Source organism: Ylistrum balloti, unplaced genomic scaffold, assembly GCF_031769215.1.
Source record: "Ylistrum balloti isolate Yb309-2 unplaced genomic scaffold, AGI_CSIRO_Ybal_v1 Utg369662, whole genome shotgun sequence".
Taxonomy (NCBI): domain Eukaryota; kingdom Metazoa; phylum Mollusca; class Bivalvia; order Pectinida; family Pectinidae; genus Ylistrum; species Ylistrum balloti.
Window position 1 is genome coordinate 1331758 of NW_026781912.1, and position 21668 is coordinate 1353425.

Sequence of the window (21668 nt, forward strand, 5' to 3'; positions counted from 1 at the left end):
AATTAGATAAACTTCCACAAGTCTTTTGTTTTAAAAATATGTTAATTTCAACATTTAAATCCTTTGTACACTTCAGCCTTTGGTTTTGAACAGCAATTTCCAAACGCATGTAATAACACAAGGTAGTCTAGGGTGTTTATGAAAACATATGCAACACACCAGTTCTTTGTTTGATGCTCGGAAAGCAAAACTTCATTATATTTCATTATATTCAAGCATGAATTCACCATTGACCCCTTGATGTAACCTATCTTGGAGACATCACTCATTTGCGCAAGTACTACCACCTATTGTTCCAACAAATACAGCATTTGGCATAGAGTTTTATATATCACAAAGTTACTCTATTATATGTGTAACAACGCCTATAACATAAATTTTGTTATGAATACATGTTTTATTTAATTGTGACGTCATCACTTCATGACGTCATTACTTCATAGCGTCATATGCATAATGACTTCATCAAAAAATATAGATATAAAGAATGAATATATTGCTCAATAAACATTCTTTATAATTATAGCAATTGTATATCTTATTCGAGTGTCCATTTGGTATGTGATTTTTTAAATGAGCCTATGATTATATTTTTATGCTGTGAGACTTTGGGAAGCTGAAATTAAAATTTTGTGATGAGTTTCACCAAATATAAATCACATATCAAATGAAAATGACACAGATAAATTGTAGAAAATGGACATCTCCACGTGAAACTTATTTCAGACTCTCAATTTTACGTCACAATGCGATCTGTGACCATGTGACGACCTTTCATTATCTAAAGTTGACCTCACAGTTAATTGATTGATAAAATGCATCCTTAACTTTAAAGAAAAGTATTTATGAACGCGCTAGAATACTTCAGTCAACTGCGAATTTAGCATTCAGTTAACATCAACATATCGATAACCGTATTTGTTACAATAACAAAATTAATGAATTCGCAAAGTGTGTCATTATCCTTCATGCCCAGCGTTTGGATGACCTCCCAGACAAACTTATTTATACTGACAGAATAAAGAGTTCTATCCGCGCACCTTAACTAATCCCTACATAAATGCCAAAATTCTCTTACCACATCCAGTGTGCCTAAATTACCAAAACACCACGACTGTACTAATTCGTATGTTCTTTTCATTCAAGCTAGTGTTGATCTCTGACTATCACCAAGACGCGCGACCGCCAATACATTTGCAATCAATAATTTTTTTAACGAGTATGACACGGCTATCCCAACTTCATAGAGGACGGACTCTCGCAATGCTCATGGGAGGTAGCACTCAAAAACAGGTCGCTACTCCCTTCGGAGTTCATAAAGCGACTCTAACTCGGTTAGTTTGTCTCACCGCTACGGGAAGATTTATGACGGACCAAGATCCAGACGTTCACGTGTAACGTCGCGACGTCGAGACCGGTTCTTGTCCACTTGCGTGACAGAAGATTAACAGCCGAAACGGCGCAAACTATCTGTGACTGGTAATGAGATTGTCTACTGAAATCTACTCAAAATCTGTCAGAAATAGACTGCGAGAGGCAAATTTACACACACGTTGCCATACGTTTCCCTACGAGACGTTGGCGGTCCATGTTCTTCACGGATGAATCTCGATTCACGATATTTCGATCGTCAACGTATGTCCCGGTGTCGACGAGAGCGTCTCCAAGACGCCCGTATTTCGGAGCACGGAAGATTTAGGGGTGGATCGATAACGGTTGGGGGGATTTCTCTTGTTTTAAAGTCACCTTTAGTGATCATTAATGGAAATTTAACGGTTGTATGCTATCGAGATGAGATCCTAAGTTCTCGTGTTGTGGCTTTCGTTATAAGGTCCATTTGACTTTTCAGCGTGATAACGCTAGACAACACGATTTTGTATGGGCTTTCTTGCAACCCAGAAATTCGTCCCTATTGATTGGCCTCAACATACATGTAGCCTCGATTTGGCCCCGATCGAACTTTTGTAGGATGAATTAGACAGAAGAGTTCGGAATCGAGCACACATCCCAAATAACCTCGATCCCTTGGCCAACCAAATCACTTACCGGAACAACACTCCCTTACGGACATTCAAGGGTCTTATGATATCCATCCCATGAGGAATAAGAGATGCTATAGCTGTTTGGGGAGGGCACATAAGATATAAGAAATTGGTTTGACTACTGCCGTTATTTTAACTATGTGTACATTAGGCTATCCTAATTGATGGCGGCCTAAGGAAGTCCTACTACTCAAATAAGTTCTCCTTAAGTGGTTTAACACATAAATTCAGCTTAGGTAGGTATGTTCCCAATATCTGGGGGTGGTGAGTTCCACAAGGCAATAGAAGAAGGAAGAAAACATCTATTATAGGAGTTAGTGTTGCAAAATACATTACTTAGGTTATCATCAGTACGTGTGTTATACAGGTGCGAGTCTCTTCAGTGTTGTGGAAGAAGTTGTGAAAGGTATGGGCGAGAAAAACCAAAAACCATTTTATGAATTATTGAATGAGTTATTTTCTTTACTTCTGATTGAAGACTGACCCAACCGGTTTCCTCATACAGCTTAGCATGACTTGTTAATTTAGTTAGTATCGCCCGTTACAATTCTCGCAGCTTCAAGCTCAATATATTCCAGAGAGTCAGACTGCTGGATAGTTAGGTTATTCCAGACGATATCACCATATTTAAGTCGAGGTCTGATAAATGAAAAATACAAGATCTGAAGAGATTTCCTGTCTGTTTTAAATCGAGATTTCTGCAGAATATCTAACTTATTACTCACTTTTTCTACAGTACATTTAATGTGCTCTGTCCATGTACCATCGTGAGATAAAATAGATGCCTATTTAAGGAGCCTTGGATTTATTAAGTCGGGTCAAACTACCTTAGAGCAGCTAATGTTAAATAAAACAGAAATAATGTCTTTGCTATCAATGTATAGGTGAGTAAGCAGAGGTTCGTTGTTGTCAGAGGAGTTCCGTATTGGAGTTATCGACAGTGGAATCTAGAGAATTCATCAAACGCGTTAGCATTAATATTATCATCGGTAACAATAGAAGCCTCATTCTGGGTGGTAAATTACATGTTTTACAAGAGCTAAACATTAATTTACTTTACGTAGTCCAACACTTCCCACTAGTAATATTACAGAGTACTGGTCTACAAAGTTTACGAACATATTTCGATTTAGCATTACGTATTACACTTACATACTTGTATATAATTCTTTTAACCTACCCTTATCAGCCACGGTTCCTACTCTTTTAGCTAATCTAGACATTCTATTCCATTTTCTAATTATTTTACGAATTTCCATGGACGTTCTCTACAACGTATTGTTACTGTTTTATTTGGAATACATTCCTCAGCAATATCATTGGGTAATTCAGTAAGATTACCAACAGAGGTATCTAGATCATCCATTGATAAAACGTAATCCCAGTCAACACTGTGCTCTGTAAGGTTCTGTGATATTTCCATCATTTCAAGACTTTGATGAATACCATGTTAGGTTTACTGTCGTTACTAACTATTTTCTACGTATGAAATGAAAGGAGAACATTGTGCAGAAAATCCCTATTGTCTTCAAATGCTATACATCCTGTTGAAAAGTTGGTGTAATATGACTTTTTTTAGTACGCAACCCTCTTATTTATCTTCATGACATGTTCAAGGTATATGACTGAATCATTCCGAAACCAACTTTTCGCAAATGACAGCTTTATTTACAAAGTAATCTGCTTGAATAATTTTGTGTTCAAAACACAGAGAATCCCGTTAAAATGATAGTCCACTAGTATTTAACTGCTGCCAACCTCCTTTTAAAGGTTCTCACAACATTTCAGCGCGTACGAGACTCGTGTATTTAGTGTTCCTCTCTATTTTACTTCATCTGAGTTATTTAGACGCTCAATTTACGACATCGCTTTACGGTAACATTGAACATCCGGGCACTCCTGAGAAGGACGAGAAGGTCGCCAATATGATGCGACTACGATATATCAGGGCAGGTACGATAAAACAGCTGATGATACAAATCTTTTGTCAAAAGAACAGAAACAATTGATATCTTTGTATGTTTATGGAAGATGCAAATTATTGATTGCATTTGAATTCGGCTAGATATCGCCTGTTACTTCCACTGTGCCGGCGATCCCTCTGCCGGCATGTTCTGTAATAATTGACGTTACAGTACCAGTGTCCTTAAAATAAAACCAAAACGTCTGTACACTCTTTATCCAGATAGTAACGTTTACAACTCCACCGGCTTAGCGAAATTACTCAATTTCGGGAATATTGAGGTTGTCGCTGTAACATCAGCATATGTCGTTAGGCAAGGTCTTCAACGACAGAGAGATACAAATAGCATTTAGATAGCTATGTAGACTAGTAATTATAGTTTCGGAATGTAAAGCTATACCTCTTATTAATTAGTCGCTTAGAACATATACAATTCTATAATTATTCTTAAGATGATTAAAAATTTATCGTTTGGTAAATAGTTGCAAACTTTAAAAAATACTGTGTATGCCCTTGTGATTGTGTTTCGGACACAGGTGGTTTATAATAGCACAATGTAGTGTCATTCAGTGCAATAGCAGCATGCAGTTTTACATATGAAATCGGAAGATTTTGTTTATATAGACGGTGGTTAAGATGTCTGACCACCCCTGTCTATATATATGTACTAACCTTCCACTTTTGAGTAAGGGTTTTAGGCCTACAATGTACATGGGGCAGTCATCAGGCACTGGCCACAGATAGATAGTTTTTCTTAAGAATTTCCAATTTTTTCTCCTCCACCCAAACCTGGCATTTCCTAAAGTAATACTGGCTGTTAATAGGACATAAAGCAACTACAAATTTATAAGCATAAATATTTTTTATATAAATGATAACTTGTTTATTTGCAGCATTTAATTTATCACCATGTGAATAGCCATTTTGAGGCAGATGTCAAAGTAGATGTTGACTAAACATTGTAATATGCAATATACCACTCGGTAGAGAGAACTTCTCTTTAGCTCTGCCGGAGGCATTGAGATGAAAAATGACCTCTGTTACAATATGATATGTGAGGCCTGCCACATATCATAGGAGTCATATTGAAAGAATCATTATCAAGGTTATTTGGGAGCATTAGTATAATATTGTAACAATTAAGATATAATAGACCAAAAGTAAACAAATTCTTGTTGTGTGTTACAGACCACACCATTTGTCACAGAGAACAGGCATTCTTGTTTCAATCATTTTGATTTGTCATGGTATAAGTATTTCCTGTAGTTGTAGTCAGACCAAAACTAAGCCTCTTCTGTTTACAGAGTGCATGCAAATGTCTACATAGGTGTAATTATATGTCAGTATGGCTGTTTTGATTAAAGAGTGATCCCCCTTGTGCATGTATTAGATACTGGGGTTACAGTTTACCCCTAATAATGTATTCATATTGAGAAGTCTTTGAAAACTTGGGTTACACATCTTGAATTTTACAAATTTAGGGGGTTTTGTACTCTCATTCAGTGGTAATGTCGAACACTGATTAAGTATAGGTTGATCATAATGCATACATGCCTTTCTTTATATTTGTGGATACACTTGATTTATAGCTTTGTACTCTATCTCTTGGATGATTTTGTCTCTCAATATGTTTATATTTGCAGGAGCCAATGCAACAAAGGTTCTTCTGGCAAATAACCCAAGGTAAATTTTGTTCAGTCATTACAAAAACTAATAAGATAGTAATATCCTGAACTGATATCTATGTTATCTATAAAAACTGCCATTGTAACAATATGTAATTTAAAATTCCCTCAATCTTTGGTAATCCCATCAATTAAGAGGTTCATTAATACAAAATGACGGTGAAATTTACATGAAAACTTTTTGAAAATACAAAATTAAGAATGAATGATAACAATGTGAAAGGAAAGTACTGGCATAATATTTAGTTTTCTTATGATTATTTTTTTCAGATGCGTTGTGGAACAGAAAGCTACTGGCAGTGGTAAAGTTGATCCTGGTAGAGTGGCTCATCGCACAGTTAACCACTTGCGACCACCTATACCAACTCTTGAAGAAAGGGTAGCTACTTGGAAGGAAGTCAGTGATATATTCTATGGTCCCGAAAGAGACCTGAAAAATTTTCCTCCAGTCAAACAGATTGTGGATCCACCCAAAACTCGTTATGTGGTTGTCCCCGAAGCATTCTTCGAGGCTCTTTACAATAAAACAGGAATCTTGGGTGTGTATGAAATTTCAATCAGTACTTGAATGGAAAAAATGCACATTTGAATGTTTGGTGAGCAATAAAATTTTCAAAAAGAAATAATTTTTAACCCACTGTCATCTGAAGGTGCCCTTGGGCACTTCAAATCACTTGTTCACTTTTTCAAATCAACTGCCAGTCAGTCCTGCAAACAACTTATTGTTATTGGAAAACGTTTTATGTTCAGTATGGGTCTGTACCATTTCATGAGCTTTGACATGTATTTTGACCTTCAAGCCCCACATGGCAAAAAAAGGAATTATCAGGACCAATGGTCTTGCTAAAAGAACATCCACGAATAGAGCTATTGAAAACATTGCTGAGTAAGCAATCTTGCATGATCATGTGAGATATAGAAAATGTAAATCTAGCTTAAGATAATCTTTGCTGAATGTCATTTTGGCTTCTGTTCTCTCTAATATTGGATGCCTCATGGCAACTCTTTGTTTTTCTTTGGTTGACCAGTAATATGATACAATTTTTGCCAAGTCACTTTATTCAGATCACTAGGTATATTATATTTATACTTAGAAATTAATTTGGAACTCTCAGACACTTTCACAGCAGTTTGTTCAGCAATCATGTTCAATGATACACATATTGTGTCATATTCAGTTCTCATTCTTAGATGAACAAACTTACCTCTTGATATACTTAAAATTTTACGATTTTCACACACAGAAGGAATGATGGTCATAATCATTAGATAGATGTTTTTATTAGGTCAACTGAGACAAAATTGTCTCTTTGTGACTTTTGTCTGATGTAATGCATTGTACACTTTTATCATTTAAAAGCTCATCTGGGAAACCCCTTATTATTATTTGTTGTAAATGAGTTAAATCCTGACAGATAAATGCTGAAGAAAGGATCTCCACACAATTTTCTAATCAGTTCTTGATATAGCAGTATTACCTTTTAACCTGTACCTTTTGTTTTATGTATTAATACTTTCATTACACTGATTTTTCCCCCTTTTTCAGGTCCATATCTCCTGTTACTTGGAACTCCAGCATACATGTTCTCCCATCAAATTATCAAGCATGACTATGAATTTGGAGTAGCTTTATTCGTTTTTCCTGCTTTATGGTACCTGAATAAAAAGGTTCACTTGGTAGATGCAATGACAAATTTCATTACGGCCAAGCGAGAGGTAAGTAAACTTATCCAATACATCAGTGGTAAAATGTGCTTGTGATCTGTGATCATGGCGAGTAGCAACCTTTAGTCAACATATTGGAACATAAAGAAAATTACTAAAGGCTTGACCCAAAAGGGATTTTTTTCATGGGAGGCATATACTGGTATTGTTTTCTGTATTGATGCTTTATTTGATGTATCTATTTTGTGAAAAATAGAATACCTTGGCTAAGAAAAAATCAATAATACATGACTGCGACAAACCTTAAAGGTTGGGTGTCTTGTGTTATTATTATAAAATCCTTATATCTAAGTTCAACAGTATTGTAAACAAAAAGTAACAAGATCTTTACAACAATGATGTCATTATATAGCCTGTATATATATTGTATGAATAAATTTATGATAGATGAGTGATGTAAGCCAATTTTGCCTCTTGTGTAGTGTAATGTGACCAGGACATACAACTTGGTTTTTATTTTGTAGGTTATCGATTCTCATTGGTACAAGCCAATTATGGACTTCGTGGAGGACATAGATAACAACATTGAGGAAAAGAAAACACTAATATACCAACAGGAAGCTCTAGAATATATCTATGAGGCTAAAAAGGTAGGTTTTATTACATTTTAAACATCTCACATGGTTCAGTTAAACAGATGAAGTGTTGTTTTTTAACAGAAGTTTAGAACATTGACAGATATGGCTATCAGAGGATTATCCTGTTTGGTAAACAAAATGCTTTACTTGAAATTGCTACCTGTGGAATTTTTAATGCATTACTTGAAATTGCTTCAATGGAATTTTGTTTCAACTTGCTAGGTTTTTGTGACCTAAAAAGTTAGGTTATCTTTAAATTCAAAATGGTTGTCACAATTTTTCTGCCATGACATAACTTAAGAATTTACAGCAATATCATATTGGTATAGCGAGATTTTTCATTCAAGAATCACAGAATTGTTGAAAGAAAAACCAAACACAGATCTACAAAAACACAAAAATAACTGAGTGCAACTAGTGCATCCATCAGGTTTTCAAGTAAGGGGAAAAATAGTAAATATTCTGTTTTTGTTTGCAGGAAAATGTAGGTCTACAACTGGAAATTGAATACAGACAGAGATTGAAGTCATTGTATGAGGATGCCATGCGTAAACTAGTAAGTGTATTTGTGAATGTGAATGTTTTCTGAAAAAACATCACTAGAAATAAACAATAAACAAAACACACACACATACACCAAGGTAAGTCCCAAAAGGGAAAATAATTTTTCTTCAATAGCTTTAATTATATTGGATCACCTTCAGAACAGATGGATGGGAGCTGGGGCCATATAGGCAAAATCAAGGACTTTCAAATCATTCTTCTTTTCGTTGGATGAAAATATTTTGACTAGATTGGTCTGAAGCATCATTTGGTGAACTTGTTTTGTATATAAACGATTAGTCAAACCCAACCCTAGCTTTAAAATCTTTCTGTTTAGATGAAGGTATTTGATCAAATGACTCTTTTTTCTTTTAATGTATGGTTTCAATTGTTTTTAGGCCATTCTCCAACAAATCCCATCTAACTTTTCAAACCCATAATTTAACGCTCAAATCACTTGATTTCAAATTTAGAGTACTTCCAATGTACTATTGTAATGATAGTAATTTGTTATTTAGCTATGATCTCCATGGTAACCTCCAATTTTCTCCCAAGAGGCATAGTATTTCTCAAACATCTTCTTTTCTTCAAATTTTGACATTTCAGCTGAACCTTTCATCAAACTAAGGGTAGTGGCATACATGTTTCGCAAATATATTTCTAGTTCAATTCAAAAGTTAAATTTTGCTTGTAATTCTTTTCATGCAAACCCAGTTGGAATTCTCAGTACATGGACTTTCACAAAATAATTTGTGCATGGTCCACAGAATGTCAAAAATGTTGAAGATTGAATTTCGGATCCAAACCTCATATAAGATCATTGTTATATCATCAAAAATACCCGTTTGTCATTCTGCTTATGTTTTATGGAAATTTACTAAATTATGAAATTTAATCTCTTTACAATGTACAAAAGATAGCATGTATCATTGAAATGTTTTATAATTTTGCAGGATTACCAGGTGTCCATTGCCAGTTCAAAGAAGAGCTTTGAGCAGGGACACATGGCCAAGTGGATCACCCAATCTGTTTACAGTAGCATTACTCCACAACTGGTAAATTTCAGAGTGAAATATTTTAGAGTTGCCTGAAAAGGCAACATATACCAATAGAGGGGTAGTTCTCTTCTGATAATAGAATCCCTATTTAACTAAAACTATATACAGTGCATTTACTCAATGGAAATTCCTAATTGGACCAGAAGGTCAAAACTCCAGTAGAAGTCATTGTTACCATATATAGAAAATTGATTTGCTGCAGTGTATTTAGAGTTCCTTGGACTAATATTGAAAGCACTTGTTTGAAATTGCTTTTCAATTCTGATAGTCAAGGTCATAGTCATTTAAAATTTGAGTAAAGAAATTAATTTTAAAACAATTTGATTTCGTTACCAGAAATGTTTGACAGGTTGTTTTGAACTGAAATTCAGTAATTGTTTTGGATTATTTCACCTAGATACCAACAGTTCTGCAAATTTGAAAAGAAAGGTTTTGATTTTCATGAAATATCCTCAATTGCTTTCTGTAATTTGTATAACCTTGTACTGTTGGCCATACAGATGGCTCCTTCAAGTTTGTTTCATTCTTCAGATTTTGATGAATTCAAATAAATGGCGATAGCGTTGGTATTGTTTCTTTTTAAAAATAAAAAAACAGTTAAATCAACATTTGTTATACTGTAACATTGGCAACATGCATCAACTTTTACTGAAGTGTGAAAATTAATTTATTTTGCAGGAGAAACAAGTGATGAACAACTGTTTGACCAATCTCCGTCAACTAGCAAAAAGCAACACAGCTACGTAAATGGTGTAAAAAGACCTGTTGTGTGTAGAAGATGATCTAGTTCATCTCCGTGATATGAAACTGTTTCAAAATTCTGCTACTCTTTTTCCTGGTCAGGAGAAAAGTTGAATCTGACGTGTAAATACTTGTCATGATTGACAAAGAATCAGTGCTGTGGTGTTATCCATATTTAGAAGATGAATTTTGAAAATAAACTTATTGTATAAAAAAAAAAATCTTTTGCCTTTTTTTAGAACAGTGTATTTGAGAAGAAAATGTTCTTTGATTGAGAAGTTGTCTGTTTGAACAGTTTTTGCTTCATAACAGATGGAAATCTGATTTTTGTTTGATTTCTGTCCTTTTCTGAATTTTCCTATAAAAAGAAAGACTCAAAAATCAACAAAACAGCTGATTTGCCTTTTGGTTTTCATCTCATCTAAAACACATGTTGAATATGTTTAATAAACAAGGTACAACATTGCTCAGTCATACTGTTGACCTTAAGGACCATCATGCTGGAGTCCTGAGCTTCCTATCCAGAGCTTTGGGGTGATAGCATCTGGCAGTGTTGCAAATAACAAATCCGTTTCAACATAATAGGTTTTAATAAAATTTATCATTGATACAATTAATTTTCACCAATATCAAATTCATGATTAAAGAAGTAGTAATATGTACATTTATTATCATTTTTCACTGTTCTTCATATTTTGTCTGCCTGGTGTTCTTCTCATTGACTGAACGTCCCCATTTCTTGCTATCTGTGGCTTTCACCTTTCCAAAAATGATTCACCCTTTCTTCTCACAGTCAATTATGACCTTGACCCCTTCCCCAGACTTAGCAGTTTCAAATGCCTTCATTGTTTCCTCCAATGAAAACATGTGAGTGATAAGAGGTTTGACATCAATCTTCCCACAAGACATCATCTCCAGACATGTGGGCCAGCTGAAGATAAAATAATACACTCATTTGAAAGGGTTATCTATTATGTTAAACTCCTACAATATTTTATATGTGGGCTCTGTGAAAGAAAAAAAACATGTTACACAGTATTAGAGTACTACAATGAAAAAAGAGGGACTTTCAGATCATGCAACCCCCCCCCCCCCAAAAAAAAAAAATAAAAAATAAAATACAAAAATAAGAAAACAAAGCAATTACCAAGCAAGACACAAGATAAATAATTACAAATACAATGTTACAATTGCACATTGATTCCACCACTTTTGTAAGGAGTGTATTACATACGTGTTCATGTATCGGAATGACCCCTTGAGTGTGATCTCCCTGGTGATGACACTGACCACGGGAAATGTCACATTGTCAGGACCATGACCAATCACAACCATTGTTCCTCCGGATTTGGTGGCCTACAACAACGTATTTTATACATTCATTCTCATATCCCAATCATCAGCCATTTCAAACTCGTAGAATAGCAAAGCCTGCTCCCGATTCTTCAAAGAGCAAATGTGAAATTTTCTGTCTATTTCTGGAGGCTTTCATTGATTAGAATTATATAGTAACAATGTCGTAACAAATGTGAAGAGTATTATAACATTTTTGGAAAATTTGAGAAGAAATACATATTTGTATATTTGATCTCCACATCTTACTTAACTTTGCTCCTGGTAAGAAATTAATGCTGTTATTATGAAAATGAAATAACATGGTCATTGCATGAATATATCTTGAATACAAAGTTGAAATACACACAGGAATTGATCCTATTGTTGTATAATTAATTTTGGGGAAGGTGGAGTGGAACATAGAAAAAAAGATGGGAGCTATATGTACAAGTATTGACTTTGAATTGTATTTTTTGTCTTATGTACAGAATTTTCAACATGAAATTTTAATTTTTTTAAAAATTTTGTTCCACAACAACAAAGAACAGAATTAAGGCTTGGTTATTATTTTTCAATTTGCATCTACATTAAGAAGTTGCACTCTGTGTCTACAATAAGTTGATGTTTTGATTACAGAGTGTATGTAAATAATTGCTGTTTAAACATACCAGAACTCCCAGATTTACAGAGGACTGTGCTCCACTGCATTCTATAGTGTGTTGTGGGGCTCCACCGATCAGACTGGCTACCTTGACAGCTGCCTCCTCTGGCTTATCATCCTTAGTAACCAGTAAGGTATGTGTGGCTCCACACTTTTTCGCAAATTCAAGTCGCTTGCTGTCAATGTCTGAAATTATTAAATAAAAAGATGAAAATGTGGTAGAACAGTTGACCCTATAAATTTTCCCTTTTCCAGCAAAGAGAAGAGTGAGGTTAACAAACAATATATAGTTTAGTTTAACTTGGTTACCTGTCATACAAACAGCAGCAGCACCCAAAGCCTTGGCACTCAGCATAGCACACAGTCCAATTGGGCCTGCAACATATGATGTCATAATGACAATTTAAAAGTCACATTACAATTATTGGAATTTCATCTTTACTCTTGACATTGTGAAATAAGATAAACATCAAACTAATGACAAAAATTTAAAAGAAATAAATGTTTTACAATGTTTCACCTTTAGCCATAACCTTGACCTTATTCCTGTGATTAACTTGACACCAGTTCAAACATTACTGTATATCATGCAACGTTTATCTTTATGACCTTGACCTTTTAATATGCAACCTTGACCTAATATGAAACAAATGCCACAAATCACAAGAAGGCATCTTAACATTACATAATACAAAGAGTTAATAGAATGTGGCTTTGACATCACAACTATGTGAAATTATATATCTAGGGCCCAAAGACTTCTATTAGTACTTTTCTTGGAGTTAGCAATAATAATCGGACTATGTGAGTACTTTTTATAAGAAAAAAAGAAAAAAACACTGCAATGTAATTTGTCACCTGAGCATAAAAGGATGGTGTTACTAAAATCTTTGGATCCTTCCAGGTCCTGTACATACCTGCCCCACAAACAAGAACACGACTTCCTAGGGTCACTCCAGCTCTACGACAACCATGTAGTCCCACTGAAAGAGGCTCCACACAGGCACCCTCTTCAAAACTGACATTATCTGGTATTCTGTAAAATGTTTGAAGGAGTCAACTTTCGTAAGATCAGGAAAAAATGCTGATACACAACTATACCAAAACAAATATATAGTTTATATTGACAACAAGCATATTAATGTAAATGCAAAATTATGATGCATGAATTTGTTTTAGGTTAAGTCATGATTCAAACAAATTTTAATTCAATGATGGTACAGTAACATTGTAAAATCATCTATTTTCATGGGGCTAAATTTTCGTACTTTATCAAAAAATTATTTCATGGATAAATATAGCTTTGTAAATCTACTTATACTTGTTTTTACAATTTGTTATGAATTCATGGATTAAGAAAACCTGAAAAATCAATGAAAATATATCCCCAACAAAAACAAGAGTTCCTCGGAACTGTATGTGTCGCTTGCATAAAGTGTCACGGTCACCCAGAACTGTATGTGTCGCCTGCATAAAGTGTCACGGTCACCAAGAAATTGAACTGGATGTGCAACGATCAACCATAAAGTTGTAATATCAAATTTCATTTTTAAACTTAAAGCATAAAGGGAAAACTACGCAAAGCAATATTCCTAAGAAATTTTCCAAGTTCAAAGGGGTATAACTCTGCCAAGAAGGGTCACAGACAGCCAGGAATCAAGCTTAATCTGTATCCTTGCAACAAGAAGCCAATTCCCAAATTTCGATTTGATAACTCAAAGCATAACCAAAAAAAGTCCAGAAAATTTTTGTACGGACGACGGCGCCGCTGTGTGATGACAGACAAAGTGATCCCTAAGTGTCTGCCAGCTCTGCAGGCGACAAAAAAATTATGATTTTACTATATTTGCAGTACAGTGATATTGAAAAACATCATGTTGTCTAGACACAATTTGTTCTGGTAGATGATTCTATATATTTCTATATTCAATCAGAGAATCAAACCGTTGTCACCATTGTGACAGGCCAGTGCAGTGTACCATATCTTGTAGCTTCAGAGTATTGACACCAGCAGCTAATTCTTACAGATCAACTCTTCCACAGCAAAACTCCTCTGCAATTTCATTCAGGTGAACAAAAGTGATTATTGGAAGTTAATACAGCTTGTTTTACACATGTAAGATAAATGGAGCTTATCGTTTTTGGTACATGCATTGTGTACTTACTTGAAGACAAAATCAGCAGCATGTGTATGGTATCTGGCAAGGGCACCATTGTCGGGTGGGGTAGCCAGGAAGAAAACATCTTTACACAGGTTGTAGCTACCAGACTTGCAGAACTCGCACTTACGACAGATGTCATGAGGCTCAATAGCAACACGATCTCCTGTAACATTCACAGATAACATGTAATTATTTCCATATAATTCTGTCTTCGCTTCAGAAGTGAGGACATATTAAGATAAATTTTAAAAATGATGCTTTCAACATACATAGTTGGTGCAATCAAAATTAAACACGATATTTTTCTATTTTTTTCAAAAGCCATGATGAATTTGCTTATTTTGCAGTCACACAGGACACATACACACAGCAATTAGCAAATCATACTTTAGCAAAGAACTTCGATGTCAAAAAGTGAAAAAATCATATTAACGCTAAAACATGAATGTTTAAAGTAAACTGCCCAGTAGGTGGTATTATATTTTATTTTTTTATCACTCAGTTTTATATCATCTAAGCAGCCTGTTTCGAGTGGGTTGGGTAGAGAGGCACATTCTCTCTTCCTTTAACTAATCAAAGAAAAGATTGGCACTTTAATTTAGGTAGTGACTTTCTTACTTCAAAAGCAAAACTGAATTCAAAAGAGTCTTACTGTGATCTAAAACACTTCCTGTTATAATCCAGAGTCCAAAGGACAGGACCAGACTTGATTTTTTCATGATTGGCAATGCAAATACCAAATACTAGTATATAGTGGACAAGAGGTTGGATTCTCATAGACTTCTACGTCAAGATCCATGGACCAAATTTGTAAGCATTATGAACTTTGTTGTGTCTTCAAAGTCAGTCAAATGTATGTAAAGAGAGGAAGGAGATTTCATACTTTATCATGATATGACCCAGTGACCCAATTCCAGAGGGCAGGGCTAGAGCATCCAGGCCAGTCACTACATATATTATAGCTCACTGACCAGATTTGATGGATCTTGACCATTCCTAAGTTATCACTTCTGGCACTCTGTTATATGTTTCCATGCTAAGTAATCTGTAAACGTTTGACTGACCAGATTTGATGGATCTCGACCAAGTTATCACTCCTGGCACTCTTTCCATGCTAAGTAATCTGTAAACGTTTGACTGACCAGATTTGATGGATCTCGACCAAGTTATCACTCCTGGCACTCTTTCCATGCTAAGTAATATGTAAATGTTTGAATCATTACAACTTTTTGGTTGTAACTTCTGATTAAATGGCTTCAGCACAAATTGGACCACAAAGATCTCTGGTCCATATACTATAAAATCCTACAAATTGGACCACAAAGATCTATGGTCCATATACTATAAAATCCTACAAATTGGACCACAAAGATCTATGGTCCAGATGTTATAAAATCCTACAAATTGGACCACAAAGATCTATGGTCCATATACTATAAAATCCTACAAATTGGACCACAAAGATCTCTGGTCCATATACTATAAAATCCTACAAATTGGACCACAAAGATCTATGGTCCATATACTATAAAATCCTACAAATTGGACCACAAAGATCTACGGTCCATATACTATAAAATCCTACATATTGGACCACAAAGATCTATGGTCCATATATTATAAAATCCTACAAATTGGACCACAAAGATCTACGGTCCATATACTATAAAATCCTACAAACTGGACCACAAAGATCTCTGGTCCATATACTATAAAATCCTACAAATTGGACCACAAAGATCTATGGTCCATATACTATAAAATCCTACAAATTGGACCACAAAGATCTACGGTCCATATACTATAAAATCCTACAAATTGGACCACAAAGATCTACGGTCCATATACCATAAAATCCTACAAATTGGACCACAAAGATCTATGGTCCAGATGTTATAAAATCCTACAAATTGGACCACAAAGATCTATGGTCCATATACAATAAAATCCTTCAAATTGGACCACAAAGATCTATGGTCCATATACTATAAAATCCTACAAATTGGACCACAAAGATCTACGGTCCATATACTATAAGATCCTACAAATTGGACCACAAAGATCTATAGTCCATATACTATAAAATCCTACAAATTGGACCACAAAGATCTATGGTCCATATACTATAATATATACTATATATACTATAACTATATTTTCATGTGACTAAGTTTTTATGGTTTTTCAAAAAAAAAATCCTTTTTTGTGGACTCTTAATTTTGGGGATAAGTATAACCTTGATAAATCTAACTATACTTATCTTAGAATTTCATGGACACATGAGTTTTGTGGATGAAGAGTGTCATTGAAATCAGCGAAAATAAATCCCTCATGACAATGAATGATTTTACAGTTGCTGTATGTGACAACTTTGTAATGAAAATATTCATCCAACTATTAGTTTATGTATCCATAGTCTGTGTGCTAGAAACACATGAAAGACACAATCATCACATAAACCATTTTAAATTCATTTCACTTCACTTACCTGGCTTCAGGTGTGTCACACCTTTGCCAACCTTAGTGACCACTCCGCTGCACTCATGTCCCAGAAGCATAGGATGTGTGACCACAAACTGACCAATACCGCCTGCTGTCCAGTATTTCACATCTGAACCACATATTCCAACTTTACGCATAGACAACTGTACCTCTGAAACAAAGGTGATAGATTCAATTGGGACCTGGCAGCAACACAAATTCTGAGGACATTAAGGGCCAAAGGGTTAAATCATTGATTCATTCAAATATTTCAACACATTTTACTGCAATTACCTCAAAAGTAGGCCAAGGTCATTCATTCGAACAAACTTTGCATCCCTTTATTCCAGAATACTACTGACCTTATATCATGACCTTTGGCTCTTGCTTTTTCATGTTTTTTTCAAAGATATACACATATTTGACACCAATAAACTTAAAAATGTGCAAATACCCATTATTTAATAAACTGGTAGCCCTTTATCCCAGTATGCTTCAGGTCTTATATCATTAAGATGGGCCTCTTGGTAACTGTGAAAAACCATTGTGACCTTGAAATTTTTTCAGCTTCATTTGAACAAATTTTGTAGCCCTTCACACCAAAATTCTACAGACCTAATATCATGGTGCTAGGACCATTTGATCATTGTGACCTTGGAAGTGGGTCAACCTCATTCATTTGAACAAACTTGTATAGTACTCCATCCCAGCACGCAACTGGCTCCTTGAAACAAAAGTTGATTCAAGGTCATGCATTTGAGATAGAGGCCTTGGTAAGGGTCAGTGTGAATTAATTTCCTGCATTTTGTGGAACATTAGCATGAATTTTTCGACACATGTGAAATACATCAACGGTAAAGACAATATATAGAATGTACATAGCTTTTTATATTCTACTTACCTCCTTCCTTTGGTTCTGGGATCGGACGATCTTCCTGTGTAGGCAAAAAAGTAATTAAGCATGTGAACAAATATTAGAAATATTTTGAGCTCTGATTACAATGTTCTGCTGCATTAAGGTCACTTATATAGTTTCAGTTATGGTTTGATAATGTCCCTTACTGATAACACTTGTATTAAAGACTTTTCTTCGTTGCAATCCAAATTTAACTTATCCAGCGTTATGGACAAACTGTTTATCCCGTCACAGATGCCTGGATTTCTTAATTATACATAAGCAAACAAGAAAAAAACAACACATAACCCTCCATTATTCTGTAATGGAGCTCAAGGTTTTAGTTGTTGTCTATGAAATATGACGGAATGAAAATAATTTTGATATTATTGATAAAAAATATGTCATGTCTTTGGTTCCATGTAGTATTATTACCAATGAAGTACATGTACGCAAAATGATTATTATTTCAAAAATCTCAAAGAAGACGACGTGAATAAAAAGTTATATTTTGTCTTTCTGATTGCGTACTATACGAGTATTCGTACATCTGTAGTAATGTCTCGCTAACTTCTTTGTGCTAAACATGTATCGGTGCCCACATAATTAATTATCTGAGATGTATACTGACCAGCCTAAGGTCCCCTTTCTTGTGCAGCACGGCTGACAGGTTGGTATCCGACATTTTTGCTGGTCAGTGGTCAATTGTTTAGATGTTGAGCCCGACACCAGTTGCTATACAACTGGGAAATCTCGTCGACAAGAATTTGTCTACGGAAGCACTGACGTCACAAATGTAAACAGACAATTTAACTTACTGCAAATTTCGTCTTCTTCGCGGTGTTCTGTTTTTGTAGTTCATCCTATTTTTATTCTCAACAGTATACAATGTATATGCACTACTTAATTAAAGGAGTTCTAACAATATTGATTTTTGGGTTTTTTTTTTTTTGTTTTTTTTTAGTTTCTTCCGACAATTGGCATCCCTGAAACATTAATTTTGGTAATGTTTTTAATGTTGAGATATTATCATTGGAAATTAAAATCGAATGTTTCCGGGTCGATCACGTACATCACTTTTGTCAAGGCAAGATTCTCTTTATCGAATATTAATGAGTTTGAGCTTTCATTTCATGACACTTTATAACATATATCATCAAATACAAATATCTCATACATCTTATAAAAATATTACATATTTATGATATATACGGCATATAGAAAGTTGTATGGGATGTACTGAAAAGTAACCCTGGCATTTCATATATAATGATTCAATAATATCGATATCCCTTTAAGTTACAAAGCTGAGTTGGTATGTCAGCGTCCCCACCTCCCCTCCATACAGTGCTGGCACTGTGTGAGTAGTGCTTTGTTTATCTTTCCCGTGACCCAGATTTTAAAGTGTGCCTTCTCCGCACCAAACTTGTTGATTAAAAGTAACTTATTCTATCATATGGTAATTCGTCGTACACACCGGGTACCAGGTTGTCTCTTGTCAATCATATAACCTCTGCGATGGCATTTTTAAAGTGAAAACAAGAGGCACATAGGGCCTCTTTTGCTAACATTTAAATATTGAAATAATGTTCAGTGCTAGCTAACAAACTACGTGATCTTTCTGGGGGAAAAAGGAGAAATCTAACACTATAGAATAACTCAAGTTGATTTGAACCTTTAAACGAATTATTTTATCATTTGTAAGCTTGGAGTTTTTTTCTCACTATATAAGACACTTACAGTAATTACAGGAGGTAGGACACTTTTTAATTGAATGATGGGTAATATTGTTGAATTAGTATTACTGATAATTCAATGCTAACCCTAACTTCCTGTGGGACCTATATATATAGGTACACCACACAGCAGATTTTTTGACTACTCAGTGTCTAACAGGTATGTCTGATGTCTTATGAAGGAGCTTAAGGAAACTCAAGCTCCTGTCTTGGATGGTGTTTTTAAGGTATGAAGTTCAAAGGTCAGAGACGTACGCTGATACCATAAGTAAAAAATATTTTTTCGTTTGCCAAGGATTTCGACCCGCCTACTCATAGCAATTTTGTTGTGCGGTTCCTATCACTAAAATTTCAAACAAATCTTCCATACTGAATGAACAATTTTGGTCAGTTTTGGTTTTCAATTCCTTACATCAAAGGTCAAGTTTACTACAATTTATGAATGAAAATTGATTCACATTGCTTGAGACTGCCTTTCTAATCTGGAGGTTAAAGTTCAAGAACACAGTTATTATATATTGGGTTCTATTGGGCAATTTATTCACCAAAAATGATTACCATCCAGATTTAAAGGTCAAAAGATAAATATAAAACTGTCACCATTTGGGAACTTAGAGATGACGCTTAACAAGTTCGAAAATCCGCTGAATACTTAATCGTTCATTAACCCCGTTGGGAGGATGCTCGGGTTGGTATCAACTTACTTCGGGGATGTAAATTTATGTTTCATCTTTGAAGTGGGTGCACGTAGGACAGACAGAATCGCATGCATGCGATTTTCCATAAAAAGAAACGTGTCTAACACTACCAAAAGTTAGCATCAGTTTGATGAAAAAAATCCCAACCTACAACGGTTGTGACGGTTTCACTTGGCGGGGCATTCATACGTCATCGTGAGATAAAAAAAAAATACGCAGATTATGTAGATATTTGTGCATTGCTACCTTTTGTAAAGCCATTTGGTAATTGTTTAAAAAAATTCGGTTTTCATTTATCTTTCGTGCCAACATCTTTCAAATGTTTCAAAATGGCTACTTTCCTGAACACTCGCAGCCGATTTCATATGAGTAGGTAATTAAAAATGCGCATTAAAACTGAAACCGGCATCTTCCCGTGAAACGATTGGCTCAGAGAAGGTGGACACAATGTTCCCTGCGGATGGCTCTGATGTTAATGAAACCGTCTGGAAATAGACTCAGTCATGATTTCCGTGTTTATAACCCTTCATGTAGGGCAGATGCATGATCTACATATATACAAGGTGTTCTCTCTCTCTCTCTCTCTCTCTCTCTCTCTCTCTCTCTCTCTCTCTCTCTCTCTCTCTGTGTGTGTGTGTGTGTAAACTTGTTTATGATTGTTTCATTGTTATATTTCATATCATTCTGCCAACTTGTAAATATAATGTATGTAATTTAATTTAACTTATAATTATGTGCAATAGAATATGTTAAAATCAAATTCGGCAATTTATTTCCAACGCCTATAGCTACAAGACTGTGTTCGGTATGTTAATCTGTTAATTATAAGTAACAGCATGGATTGTTTGAAAGTTTACTCCGCCATTCACCCAAGGAAACATTTACACGTATATCCTAGATACATGTAAACATAGGTCGCAAATATTTTTAAAGACATTGCTGGAGTTAATTCCTTGACTCCAACATTGCTTTCAAGTATTGGATGGAAATAAAGAATAATTTTCCCAGATGCAATTGCAAATTAAACAGCTTTTGTATAACTATGAGGCATGGTACATTCTAAAAAAATGACCTTGACCTACTTCAAAAGTCAGAAATGTCAAATATCTTCAGACGTTTAATACCTCCATAACAAAGAGATGTGATACAATGTATAGCTAGCAATGTGCCGAGATAAATAACCATGACACATGCCATAGTGCTTTAATTTGATTATGTTTATGCAGTAGCCTTTTACGATGTAGGCCTTTTATTTTGTTATTCTTGTTTTCAAATTGATGATCCAGAACAAATGTTTGGTACTAATAGTCAACCTTACAGATGTTTCTCCTATGTGACCTACAGGCCTAGGTAATAATATTGCAT

General features: G+C 34.9%; 2 protein-coding genes across 2 annotated transcripts; one reads left to right on the forward strand and one right to left on the reverse strand.

The window, feature by feature from the left end:
- Positions 1 to 3929: 3929 nt before the first annotated feature.
- Positions 3930 to 10562, forward strand: LOC132558976 (ATP synthase subunit b, mitochondrial-like). Its single transcript, XM_060223605.1, has 8 exons — positions 3930 to 3995; positions 5649 to 5688; positions 5961 to 6229; positions 7237 to 7406; positions 7880 to 8005; positions 8472 to 8549; positions 9490 to 9591; positions 10273 to 10562. Exons 1-8 carry the CDS (start codon positions 3968 to 3970, stop codon positions 10339 to 10341), a joined length of 882 nt encoding a protein of 293 aa, XP_060079588.1. The 5' UTR covers positions 3930 to 3967; the 3' UTR covers positions 10342 to 10562.
- Positions 10563 to 10906: 344 nt separating this feature from the next.
- LOC132559477 (sorbitol dehydrogenase-like) lies at positions 10907 to 18603 on the reverse strand. Its single transcript, XM_060224105.1, has 9 exons — positions 18501 to 18603; positions 17876 to 17909; positions 16982 to 17146; positions 14497 to 14656; positions 13249 to 13367; positions 12641 to 12706; positions 12339 to 12517; positions 11570 to 11691; positions 10907 to 11266 (listed from the first exon to the last, which is right to left on the reverse strand). The coding sequence occupies exons 1-9, from the start codon at positions 18552 to 18554 to the stop codon at positions 11110 to 11112; spliced, it is 1056 nt and encodes a 351-aa protein (XP_060080088.1). The 5' UTR covers positions 18555 to 18603; the 3' UTR covers positions 10907 to 11109.
- Between the last annotated feature and the right edge of the window lie 3065 nt (positions 18604 to 21668).